The 12,819-nt window shown below is 47.0% G+C and overlaps 1 protein-coding gene across 17 annotated transcripts in view; it reads left to right on the forward strand.

Moving 5' to 3' along the window:
- Positions 1-12,819, forward strand: part of LOC117902191 (piezo-type mechanosensitive ion channel component) — a 28,161-nt gene that overhangs the window by 7,472 nt on the left and 7,870 nt on the right. For 12 of the 17 annotated variants that reach the window (XM_034813368.1, XM_034813367.1, XM_034813369.1 and 9 more), the window contains exons 2-16: positions 3,841-4,089; positions 4,163-4,427; positions 4,485-4,786; positions 4,935-5,061; positions 5,136-5,255; positions 5,325-5,487; positions 6,754-6,813; positions 7,327-7,560; positions 7,632-7,829; positions 7,885-8,444; positions 8,501-9,131; positions 9,199-9,691; positions 9,752-10,556; positions 10,628-10,785; positions 12,709-12,774. In XM_034813368.1, the coding sequence (XP_034669259.1) occupies positions 4,026-4,089; positions 4,163-4,427; positions 4,485-4,786; positions 4,935-5,061; positions 5,136-5,255; positions 5,325-5,487; positions 6,754-6,813; positions 7,327-7,560; positions 7,632-7,829; positions 7,885-8,444; positions 8,501-9,131; positions 9,199-9,691; positions 9,752-10,556; positions 10,628-10,785; positions 12,709-12,774 (4,246 nt within the window). In that variant the 5' untranslated portion in view covers positions 3,841-4,025. The remainder of the gene's footprint in view (positions 1-3,840; positions 4,090-4,162; positions 4,428-4,484; positions 4,787-4,934; positions 5,062-5,135; positions 5,256-5,324; positions 5,488-6,753; positions 6,814-7,326; positions 7,561-7,631; positions 7,830-7,884; positions 8,445-8,500; positions 9,132-9,198; positions 9,692-9,751; positions 10,557-10,627; positions 10,786-12,708; positions 12,775-12,819) is intronic. The other 5 variants (XM_034813373.1, XM_034813384.1, XM_034813385.1 and 2 more) reach the window with 2 other exon arrangements.

The raw sequence follows: 12,819 nt of genomic DNA on the forward strand, positions 1-12,819 counted from the left end.
CGGAACGTGTGACGTCACCAGCAAAGCTACAGCAAAAAAGAAAGAAAAGATTAGAAAGAAAATCGTGTGACATGCACATATCACACAGATTACGAGGTTCTCACCATTCGAGAGCATTTCGACTGCAGCACGCACTTCACTCTTTTGTTATCAATGGAAAAATATTGAATTGGAAAATGAATATCTATTAAAAGTTATCTAAAGCTGGGAAATATAATACAAACCCGATGAAAGTACTCTGTGCTTCTCCTGTTATGTAGTTAGCCGATTAGGAATCTCTTTCTGTATAACCAATACACCCCTGCACTCCACGAGTACGGGGTATAAAACGAAGTAAAGCAAAGTGTACAAAGTGGACACTGAAAAGGGTGGAAGCTAAGAATGGAATCTGGTGTTGTCGGAAGCAAAGCTTGCGTTACTGCTTGGCCATTTGTAATTAATGTAAAATTAATGGTCAACAGACACGCGGACTGCGTGTTAGGGGGTGTGGGATGCGCCCTGGGCTTTGACTTTGTCAACGTTTTGCCATTTCCTTCAAGAAAATATAACCGCAAAGACGTGTACCTTCAGTGCGTACAATTGAAAGAGTTGTCTGTGGATGCCAACGCCCAGACAAAGTTCAAGTGCCAGCCGCCAGACCTGGCACGTAACGGGGGAACGGGTGGGATTCCGAAGAGCAGCCGGAACCGAGTGCGGAATGAGATGATAGCATAATTCAGTTTTCTGTGCAAAAAGCTTTATTTAGAATGTAAGGCGATTAAGATAGGGAAGTAAGTAAAGGGGAGTAGTTACTTACGTTGTTTAATGCAATATCTAGTCAACATAATCACACTTCAGCGAATCATTAATACTTAGTTGTACAAATGGATGACCACACCCAGTACATTTTCAGCCATCAGCTGCTTGTCATCTATCGAAACAAATGGTAATGTTTATTTTCTAGTGCCAGAACATGCGCTTCATTTGCAATAACCATGACAAGAATGGCAACATTGAAATTTGCAATATGCTAGAAGCGATAGAACCGAGAGACGACATTGAAGACGCATACGAAAACGATAGATAATGTGTGCCAAGTTAACACAAGAAAAGCAAACGAAAACGCAAATGCTCTGATGGAAACAAATGCAGAGACAATAAACATTTGGAATCAAATGGATACCAAAATCAAATCGAAATGGAAAACAGCAACAGGCCGCCATTCAGGGAGCTATTCCCATGGGCAAGAGCCCCTTTCAGCTTCGACCCCATGTGGCTGACAGGCAACAGCTGCAGAGCTATCAATGGGCATACATACTAATGTATGTACAATGTATCCATATATCGTGGAATTTATGTAAATTGTACATATTATAATGCCAAACAGCAGCGGTAGCGTCACAGCAATCACCGATGCGTGCATGGCCCATGAATTAGTGGTAAATAACACGCGGGTTAAAACTCTTGTGCCTATTCTTCTGGCCATTTCATATTCATAGGCAGTGGAGGATTGTCGGGGGTATTGCGTGCTCTGCCTATGATGGGCCATAACTGAGCCGCAGAATCAACACGTGTCCCATGGCTCATGGCGGCTGCTCTGACAGAACTGAATGAATCGATGGGACGTGCTCCCGGCCCTCTTCTCAAAAGCAATCGTTATGCGGATGAAGGGAAGCTTTGATTTTGGGGTAATATCGAATGCCAAGGGAATGGTGATTGCGAAAAGTAGCATCACAGTGCCTTCAGGATGTTTACTGCATGACAGTAACGAATAAATGTAAATTTGTTTTGATTTATCTAAATGATATAATGAATCAAAGCATCCCTGCATTTTAATTCATGACTTCAGAAAGTATGCATACAGCTTGCATTTGTTTTAAAAGTGTCTCGTACAGAAACTTTTTGTAGGCACTGTGCACTCAATTTCCCATACAACACAAACGCATTTCCATCAGCATTATTTTGCCATTAGACATCTGCTGCGACACTTCCCTCCCTCTCGTGTCTTCCTCCGGGCGAACCGGAGCTCATCAACAAGCATTTACTGATGGGCCTACTACTATTTTTTTGTTATCGCCATTAGGAGGCTCTGCTATCAGACAGATTTACATACACTCTTTGAGAGGGTACAGTAATTTTATACTCGTGTTTGCAGCCATCGAAAAAGGTATCAGTTGCGACTGCATTTATTTATTTTCTTTACCGCTATTTATCCCAATTCGAGTTTGCAATAACATCCCGATGGATCAGTAACGGTATCAAAAGCTTCGGTCTCGCTGTGTTCTCTATTTTTTCTGTCTGGCTGAGCCCGTTTGCCAGAGGGGGAAACGGAGATTGAGTGGGGATAAGAATGCTATGCTGGGTTTTGTGGGGTAGGTGTGGCCCCACTTGAGGCTTGTCGGCCCGTCGGCCCGTCGGCCCGTCTGCCGTCTCTCAGTTTTAAGTTCTCCCACTGTCTCTTTCTGGCACATCTCCTGTCTCTTATTAGCCCACATTATGTCCGGATGTGTTTTGCGTTGGAGGCATAATCTTTTCGCATGCTTTCTTTCCCCTCTCCCGTATTCTCGCAGAACACGCTTTGCTCTGTGTTCTTTGTTTTGAATTTGCACAGAGAGCAAGAATTAAAAAGTTTTGTTCATGCCAAATTACGTCATTACTGATGATCTTCTACTTTTTGGTTGAGGTTTTTTGTTTGCTGTTTTGCGCGAAATTAGCAATGTATTTTTTTTGTTTTTCAGATTTTGCTGCTTTATTGTGAATTTTGCATTAGTAATTCCCTTGAGAGCGAGTCGAGTGTGTGTGGATTAGATCAGAAGTGGGCATTGGGCATTGTATTTTTGCTATAACATGGATTCCTGACACATAATTGGAAACTAGACATTTTTGTAATAATTTGAAAGTGATTACGAGTAAGTGTTCTCATCTCATGGAATACTCAGCGAGCCCTTTGAGAATTTTGTTAAGGAGTTGCTAGACATGTTCCAGAATTAGATGCCAGTGATTTAGTTTGATTTCAGAATGCTCTCGTATTAGGAGTAGATCTAAGATCGAAGACGAAACTAATACAATTTCAAAAATCTTCAATCCGTTTGTTTTTTTTTGCTGTGCTGTGTCATAGTTTTTTTTCTTAAATGGAAGACCATATGGAAGTTGAGTAAATTAAGCACTTTGGTAGCCATTTTTTCCAAAGAATCTGCTGGAAGCCATTGTCCTAGAAGGCGCATCGAGATGCGAGATTTGAAATGTTTATGTGGCTTAAAGTGTTTCCATTTTCATCGTTTATTCGTTCTCCTTAAACGTTCTCTCTTATTTCCTTTCCCAACAATTTCTCGACCATTAGTTTAAACTGAATTCAAATAAACGCCACATTATGTGCCATTGAATGTCAATTACACATTTATCCATAAGCCAACTTGTCCCGACGCCCTCTTCTTCTCTGTCGCTCTCTCTCTCTCTTTGGCCTTAAAGCCACTCCTCGCAGCCGGAAAAAGCATTGGAAAAGCGGTAAAGTGGAAAAGCTAAATTGAAACTAACCCAACCCAAGAGAGTATAGCGTGCGACGCTACCAATTGCCACGCCCACACCATAACCCCATAACCCCATAACCCATGGTGGAGTGGGTGCGAGGAGAGTCCTGGCTTGATTTTATTAGTTTTCAGTGCTCGTTTTGCCAGTGTTAATTAAAAGTGTGTCAATGTTTATATCCGATAATTGGTTTGGGTTTTCTTTTTCTCTTTTCTCTTTGGCGTAAGCTTAATTAAGGATTATCAAACGTTGGCGACAAAGAGCTGTTGCTGGAGGGGATTTAACTTTAATTTCCAATTTAATTATTCTCTATCCATTGATTTTTTGTACTTTCAGCTGCTCCGCGCTGCTTGGGGCACATAAATTGCAATCGAAGTGGAAACTTTTATGAATGAGTCTTCTGCCAGGACACGCAGGAGCAGCAGCAGCAGCAGCAGCAGCAGCAGCAGGAGGAGTAGCTACGTGAGGAGCGCCACTGGGGAGTGGAAGAGTGGAGCATCCCTTATCCATATCCATCCAAGATGGCCTTCAGCTATGCGTGCATGGTGCTGCAGCGCGTGGTCGTGCCGGCGGTGCTGGTTCTGGGTGAGTTACGTTCTCCAATATATCTTTCGTGCAATGACCCATAATGACATTGACATTACCATTATTCTTGCAGCTTCGCTGATGCGGCCGGTGGGCATATCATTTGTGTACCTTCTCATGTTCTTCATGTCGCCATTTGTGCCCCTGGCCACGAGACGTACCATCAAGGGATCAGTCACCGCCTTCTTCATCATCCTGCTGTCGCTGAGCACTCTAGTCCTGCTGGGGCACATCGCCCTACAGATCCTAGCCGTCAGCACAGCGCTGCCCATCTACAATTGCTCCTTCAGCGAGCGACTGCTCAGGCACATTGGCTTCGTGAGCTTCATCGATCTAAAGTGGGTTGTCCGTCGGAATTAAAGCTTATCTTACTCATCCAAATCTTTACCTTTCAGGCCCCTGGCCATCATTGAGTGGCTGGCGCCGGAGGTCCTCGTGTTTGCCACCTCTCTTGGCTCCTACCTCACCGTGAAGCGACTGGCCGCACAGCCCATCAATGCCGAGCAGCTGGAGAATGGCGAGCTGATTGAGGCGCAGTCCGCGGACCACGCACAGACGGCTCAGCCCACAGACGCCAATGGCGGAGATGTGCAGCAGGCCACGGCAACGACGCCACTGCAACAGCAGCAGCAGCAGCTGCGGAAGCGAGTCTCCATGATCAGTCAGCATATCCACTTCGAGGGATTGATCAAGATCTGTGAGTAAATCGGTCATCAAATTCATTCAAAAGAAGATGCCTTTTGAGTGTGTGTTGAGGCTTCAGTTTCCTGAATATAATTTGCAAATATCCATTTCAGAGAAAATACTTTATGGTTTCCCACTTCTTTGTATCTGTTTATCTGCAGCGCCTCTCTTCTGCCTGGCCACGCTGTTCTTTGCGGCGGCGCTGCGTCCCTCGGTGCCGGGTGGATTCTATTTTCTCATCTTCCTGCTGGCCGGCACTTACTGGGCAACCTGCCAGACGCTGCAACGGTGCGTACCACAATCAATTTCGGACCGGCAAACATTTTCTCATTTTGCCATTACATTTTTACACCTCTTTGCAGTGGCTTCGCGTTGCTGTTGCGCTGCGTAATGGTCGTCCTTGTGCTCCACTCGCTGTCCATTGTGTCCTACCAGACGCCCTGGATGCAGGGCCACCTCAATCACACCAGCCTGACGGCGCGGTAAGTAACCGTTGAGGTTTCCCCGTGAACTGGCAACTCATCCTAAAACGTTCTCCTTTGCTTTTGCAGTCTGATTGGTCTGGAGCCGCTCATTGAATCCTACTGCTCGCCGGATATACGTGTCCTTCTGTACAACAATACGCTGTATTTGGACTCGTATCTGAATCCGTTTGCGCTGTTCTTTGCCTACTTTGCCTTGGCTCTGACCACGAAGCATCTGATCAAGCCCAGGGTGAGTGTCCTCCTTCGCTGGATTGCTCATCATTCAGCTCCTACCACGGCCTAGGGCCACTAACATAAATCTGGTTATCAATTCTATGCTCTGATTTTCTCTCGCTCTTCTCCTGCTGCCATTTACATTCGGACAAACTGCTCTCAAACTCAAACCCCGTAACACACTTTCCCCGCACGCAAACAAAATCTACACTAAACATTTCTAACAACAAACCCGTCACTAACCACACTCCACACACAAAAAACAACACACAAAACCGAACCACTGACAGCTGGAAGCAAAGCCTGCCACCGCCTTTGGCCAGCAGCTTGACTGCAACAGCAGCAGCCTCAACAACACCGGCAACAAAGCAAGCCGCCAGCTGACGCTTCGCACCTCACAGGCCTCGCGGGGCAGCAGTCGCAAGGACAGCTCGGCTCCTGGTGCAGGATCCAGCACCGCCACCACATCCACCACAAATCGAGCACAGCGCCTGAGTGTAAGCGAGCGGATTGTGGCCAGCGGGGATTGGGATGAGGATTAGGGTTTTCGTGAATCGATTTGGGTTGCTGGAATGTGTGAATGTGAAGCATTTGGGCTGCCAGAATAGATAGTAAATATCAGAGGGCAAAGGTCAAGCCCTAGAAAGGGAAAATAATTGAAAATTTCATGTGAAAAATGTTTTAAATCAGCCATCATGGTTATGACTTTAGGGATAAGATGTTGCCCATTTTATGATGTAGCTTTTACTCAATTTTAATGTTGAGATGTATGGTTGAGATGTAGAGGTCCCAAAGCTGATTAATGATTGTGTGTGCAGCAATCTCTGTATACTTTTATCACAGTTCCATTAGCAGAAGATTCTGTTCAGTCTCTGTTCGCTTATGGGAAATTCGTGCAGCTTCATTCGATGAATGTAAATCTGTGTACATTTTACAGACAAATTCGCTCAAACACAATTAGCGAGTGGATTAATTTAATAGTCAATGAAACAGACTTGCCCCTTAATTGAATGAGAAAACTTTACTTGCTATGTGTAACACACAAACATACACTCTATTATCGGGATATTGTGCGCAAACTAACTCAGCTGAATGTTTGTAATCCGAAGATAACCCAAAAGAACTTAACATTACTTCAGATGGCGTTCGCTATAAATATTTTGTGTGCCTTTTCTGCCGAATTCTTACAATTTGTTTTGCGCTTTTTCTCTTGAATTTTCCTTTATGTTTTTGGTTTTGTTTTGATTTTTGTTTATGCTCTCTTTTATTACTTCCGCTTTAGGTGTCTTTGCGCCGTGATCAGCGCGGCGCAGCGTTGAATGAACCGACTGAGACGACGCCTGTACGTAAACTAACTCCACTATGCGCCAAAACTACTGCCTAACAATCGCTAACCTAATCATTAGACTAAAGCTAGTAACTGTATCTATACATCTGTATCTATCTATATCTATCTATCTTTTGGTTTCCGCTCCTGTCATGTGTTGATGTACAACTGTTCTCGTCTAACATTTACTTACTCGATTGTACTAATATCTATATACCCCTTAGTAGTGCAGTTCCCAAGTCATAATCGTACTCGTTCCTAACCCCGAAACTAACCCTACAAGTGTGTAAGACTGTGTATGTGTCTGTCTGTCTGTCAGTTCTGGGCCATACAGCACAGTAAATCAATCAATCAATAGCAACTCTCACCCAGATCTAGTGATCTCCCATCACCCGTAGCTGCCCTAGAACTCTAGCATTATCTCTGTATGTACATAAAATATCTCTCTACCATGTATAGTAATCTCTTGTACGTCTGCACTGTGTGTTGTGTGCAATTCCAAACTAATTCGCTAATCGTTCTGTGCAGCTGGTGCGTCAGAGCACGCGGAAGGGGCGCACAGCCCAGCCCCTGGAGAGTGGATCCTCGGTGGCACTGGGCGGCACTCAGCGTGGCAACGAAATCCAGCTGGACTCGCTGGAGCAGCGATCGGAGCAGGAGAACACCACCACCTCGATACTGGATCAGATCTCCTATGGCTTTGTCAGTGTGGGGGGATTCATCTATCAGAACAGCTACATATTCACCAATATTCTAATGATGGTATGACACCTACAAAAACACTTTCTGAATATGAATTTCTTAATCAATTTTGCATTTATTTGGTTCTCTAGGCCTGGTCCATAGTGTACCACAGTTGGCTGACATTCGTCCTGCTGCTGTGGGCCAATGTGCTGTGGATGATCCCCAATCAGCGCAAGGCAATGATGCGTTCCTCTCCGTTCATCGTGCTCTACGCGGAGGTGCTGCTGGTGGCCCAATACATATACGGCATGGACCTGAACAACAATGAGCTACCCACGAAGGTCTCCGTAAGTTGTAAGGACCCAAAGCGAATGATGTGCTAACGTTTGACCATACTTGCAGACGGCGGGCATCAATCTGCAGCAGATTGGCTTCGAGCGGCCCATCGAGAACCACATGCGTCCCTGTGTGCCGCTGATCGTGAAGACCGCCTTCGTGCTGATGTTCTGGGTGACGTCGCGGCAGTTCTTCAAGGAGAAACGCGACCGGCGAAGGGACAGCACCCTGGCTGACATCATTGCACCGCTGCAGATCACCGTGGGCTCCGCGGGCTCCAGCTACCTCATCAACGATGGCAAGAAGACCTCAAAGTTCCTAAAGAAGGCCGGCGATGTGATCAAGAATCTGTTGGTGCGCCTGTGGATCTGGCTGCTGGTGCTGGTGATCTTCCTCTGTGCGATCACCGGAGAGAATATGACAGGCTTCCGCATCTGCTACATGGCCCTGTTCCTGTTCTTCTTGCTGGTCTTTCAGTCCTCGTCCAAGGCGTGGGTGAAGATCATGTACGGCTTCTGGCTGTTCCTCATCTTCTACGCCATGTCCATACTGATCCTGATCTACACATATCAATTCGACAAGTTCGATACGTACTGGAATGACTATCTAAATGTGTCCAAGACGCTGTAGGTTATTCTTTACTGACAGAGAAGTTCCATCACTAATGATATTTCTCTCTCAGACAAAACGACATTGGCCTGAAGCGCTACCAAACGAAGGATCTGTTCCTCCACCTCGTCTCGCCCACGATCATTGTGATCCTGACTGTGATCCAGGTTCATTATTTCCACAAGCGCTTCATTGCCTCGCTGCAACAGCAGCCGGCAGCGGCTGGAGCTGGCGGCTCTGCACAGCAGAAACCCACCGAGACAACGGCCCTGGAAGCGGCGCCCTCAAAGCGTCGCGGCAGTGCCGGTTCCCTGCGTCGCTCCCAGGGCCCCTCAGGCGAGGCGGCGCCCGGCGGTGCCACCACAGACTTTGAGACCTCAGTGCGGGATCTGGTGCGGATATCCTTCCGCAAGATCAAGAACAAGTCTGAGTACATCTTCAAGAACTTCAAGGACGTCTTCTGGCGCTTCCTGGAGCTGCATATCATGAAGGCCGTCTACATTGCCGCCTTTGTGTGCAGCGTCAGCGAGGTCTGTGTCCTGCACATTGCCTTTGTGGGCTTCTGTGTGCTGGGTGCCACTTCCCGGAAGTCCATCCAAGTGATAATCAGCCGCGTGATATCGTTTATTGTCACCATCATTGTGCTGTCCAAGATGATCTATCAGATTGAGTACCTGAGCCACACCCAGTACAATGTCTTCTGCGTGAGTTGATCTTTGAGCTGCTCCTACCATGATGATCTCTAACTAATCGTTGATCTTTCCCCCACAGTCTGACAACCGCACGGCCAACAACGCCGAGTGGGTGGGCCTCACCAAGGCTGAGAAGCTCGAGGGTGGCTTGATGAGTCTGCTGCGCACTTACATCATCTACATGGTCATTGTGACCATGCACGCAGTCATCACATTGCGGCAGCTGCAGATGAGAGTGAAGATTGGAGCCGTGAACGCAACGCCCACCAAGCTGCTGTTCCCCAATATCGTTCGCGCCGATGCTGAGAAAGATCTAGTGGGTCTCGTCAAGTACCTGCTGAATTATGCCTTCTACAAGTTTGGCATCGAGATATCGCTGATTGCTCTGGTCTCCACCATCACGTACCGCCAGGACATTGTGGCCGTGGCCTATGCGCTCTGGCTGGTCGTGCTGCTGCTGCTAAAGCGTTCGCAGTGCGCCAAGATCTGGGGAGTGTTCCAGGCCTTCTTTGCAATCTCAATAGCGATGCAATATATCGTTTTAGTGGGACTGCCACCAAGCTCATGTCTGGGTAGGTGATCAGTGAGCTCCAATGATATTTTATTGATTTTGTTTCTCTCTTTTCTGACAGTTTATCCCTGGGATGAGGGCGCCTTTGGGGAGAGCATTCAACGCTGGACAATGCTGCCAGGAGCGCTGCACTTCAACCATGTGCCCAAGCTGATATTCGACTTTATTGTGCTGATCATTCTCAATCGCCAGAAGAGCATCTTCTGCATCGAGCAGCGCTACGCCAGCAACGACGACTACCCCGGCGGCAGCAACCGCAGCGTCATCGCGGACATTGCCCAACTGGGCAGGACGCCCTTTGACAATCCCACCCACGACTTCTGCTCGTACATACGCAACTACTCGGACATCCTGAAGAACGGGGTGCTGTGCGGCTTCTACTGGTTCACCCTGGCCGTGGTCTTTCTGGCGGGAACCAACATAGCCGATCTGCTGGCTCTGGGCTACCTCATTGGAGCGTTTATCTTCCTCTGGCAGGGCTCGGATTTCTATCTGCGGCCCATCAACACCATCATCAGTCGCTGGAAGTGGCTGCTGGCCTTCAATGTGACCAACATTCTCATCAAGACGAGCTTCCAAATGGCCGGCTGCCTGTTCATGACGCCCCTGACCACCCACTGCTGCTGGCTGGTGCACATGCTGGGCATCACCTGCACGAGCAACGCGCTCAAGGAGCAACTGATGCAGGCCGATGAGGCGGACCTGATATTGGCGCCCGGCGAATGCCCCAAGATCACCCATCAAGTGGTGCTGCTGTGGGACACGATCTGCTTTGCCTTCATCATCTTTCAGCTGCGCATTTTCAAGTCTCACTACTTCTGCCACATCATCACGGACACGAAGGCCAACAATATACTGGCCTCCAGGTGGGTTTGCTATTAATTTTGGCATCACATCTGTGGTACTTATGAGCTATGAGTATTGTTCTCCCACACAGAGGAGCTGATATCATTGAGGGACTGCGACAGAATCAGATTGCGCATCGCCACGGCCATGAGAAGCAGGTGCTGCTCAAGATCAAGCGCAAGATGGAGCGTATCCGTGCCACGCAGCAGAAAATGCTGCGACCCCTGGACAAGCAGACGCATTTTGATGGTAAGTTGGCCTGGAGAGGTGTTTCCTTCGTTAAGTTTTGTCGCGTTTTTCGTGTCGCGCTTTCCGTTGCATTTCCCTTTTTGAATTTTGATTGTGGGAAATTGTCGCGTGTGTTCCCTGACTAATCTTGGCCTTGCCTCCGAAAGGGCAACGCACGCCCTCGGATCAGAGTATGTCGGAGGAGGTGGCGCCACTGGCCCACAACAGTAGCTTCACCTCCTGCCAGGGCTCCGGCTATCTGACACCTGACGAGCAGAGCTCCCGGAGCTCAGCCACATCATCGCCGGCCCGTGCCTCGCTCCTGTCCAGCTGTGAGAGCGTGGACAGTGCCGATGCTTGTGTGGTCATCGAACCAGAGATCAATGAGCTCACTGAGTACGTGGACGTGCAGTCAGTCAGCGAGGAAGAGGCCACTGTGGCCATGACACTGCCACGAATGGAACCGACGACAGCTGTAAGTTTTGGGAATGTTCTCACCCTGGAGACTCCCACTAAAAGCATCCATTCTTCGAAGCCCACGACGCCTAGCACGGATGCTCTGTCTGCCCTGCTTACCGAGGGATTCCTAGAGCCCAAAAGGATCTCCCTGGGTCTGGCCTCCTCGGATATCGGTGCTCCGTGTACCATGAAGAGTCTGGCACCTCCCATAATTGCCTATGCCACCGCCATGGCCTCTGGCAGTGGAGCCGGCTCAGTGATTTCCTCGAATCTGACCCCGAATCTGCGAAGGGAACATCGCCGCCAGTCCTCGACCAATGCAGCTGTCTCCTGGAACGAGACCGTATCCATTAAGCGATCGCCTTTGAGCAAGGAAATGGTAAAGTGGCCGAAGAAAACTCCGTCGACCCGAGCCTCATTTCTCCCACCCAAACAGTCGGCAGAGCGGGACGAGGAGGTGACCATGCGCCAGAAGTCGCTGCACCGTCGCCACCAGAGTATGGGCAACGCCAGCTACTCCCTGGACGAAGCCGCCGAGTACGCCGAGCACAAGCGGCACTCCAGCAATCTGTCGGGTGCCAGGGACGAGGCTGCCCTGCGCTCCACCCAGCGGCCGCACAGCTGGGGACCCGTGGGTACGGTCTACTATATGGAGTCGCTGATGTGCGCCTTCTATGAGCCCGCACTGCTGCATGGACCATGTATTGGATGAATCTTTGCTCTAATAATTATAATCTATGCTAGCATTAGTAATACTTTGTACAAAGAAACTTTTATTCGATGTGCGTGCTCAAGTTTTTGACAATAAAAACAAAACCAAGCAGCTGCCTCTCCGAGTCTGCCCTGTAAATAGCACTTGTCAAACTTAGATGCATTTTTCCCAAATAAAATACTTCTTCATTGATGAGTTCTGAGTACCATCAGTAAAAGTGTATAAATAAATATTTTTTAAAAGGTCTCAATGCCACTTTCAGAATGACCAAAGCTTGTTTTATTTTTTATTCAGGGGCTGTAAATTATTTATTTACTTCTTAACAGCATGACGAATAGAAAAGCGTCTAAAAAACTGCTTCAAAAATGATATGGAATCTACAATTATTTTTAATAAGAAATCTTTCTTGATCTTTTATCTGATTAATTCTTAAAATATTCAAAATCTCTTTTGCTAAACCTAAAAATTAATTCTTTTTATTCGTTGATTGAAAATGAAATAAAATCTAAATTAATGAAATACTAAAGCTTTCTTAAACGCCAATTTATACTTTAAATATTAAATTAAATTTTAAATTAAAAGATCCATCTGCTATAAGCATATTGAATGCCTCTGGGATCAGTTCAGAAACAAACAAAAAACTTCGGCTGGCCGAGGAAACACTTATGAGTACATCTTAATTTTGATTAAAAATGTTTCCTCTGTTGTTTTGTATGACTTGACTTTTAATTTACTTTTGTTTTACATTTGATTTGTTTGTTTTTTTATTTTAGAACACGGTTATCCACTTCCTGCACCAACAGTACGCAGAAGGAAGGAAATCAAATTACATCCACATGGTAAAGTTTTCGTTTGTTGTGCCTCATTTTTTATCTATACGAATA

This window comes from Drosophila subobscura, chromosome U, assembly GCF_008121235.1.
Source record: "Drosophila subobscura isolate 14011-0131.10 chromosome U, UCBerk_Dsub_1.0, whole genome shotgun sequence".
Classification (NCBI taxonomy): domain Eukaryota; kingdom Metazoa; phylum Arthropoda; class Insecta; order Diptera; family Drosophilidae; genus Drosophila; species Drosophila subobscura.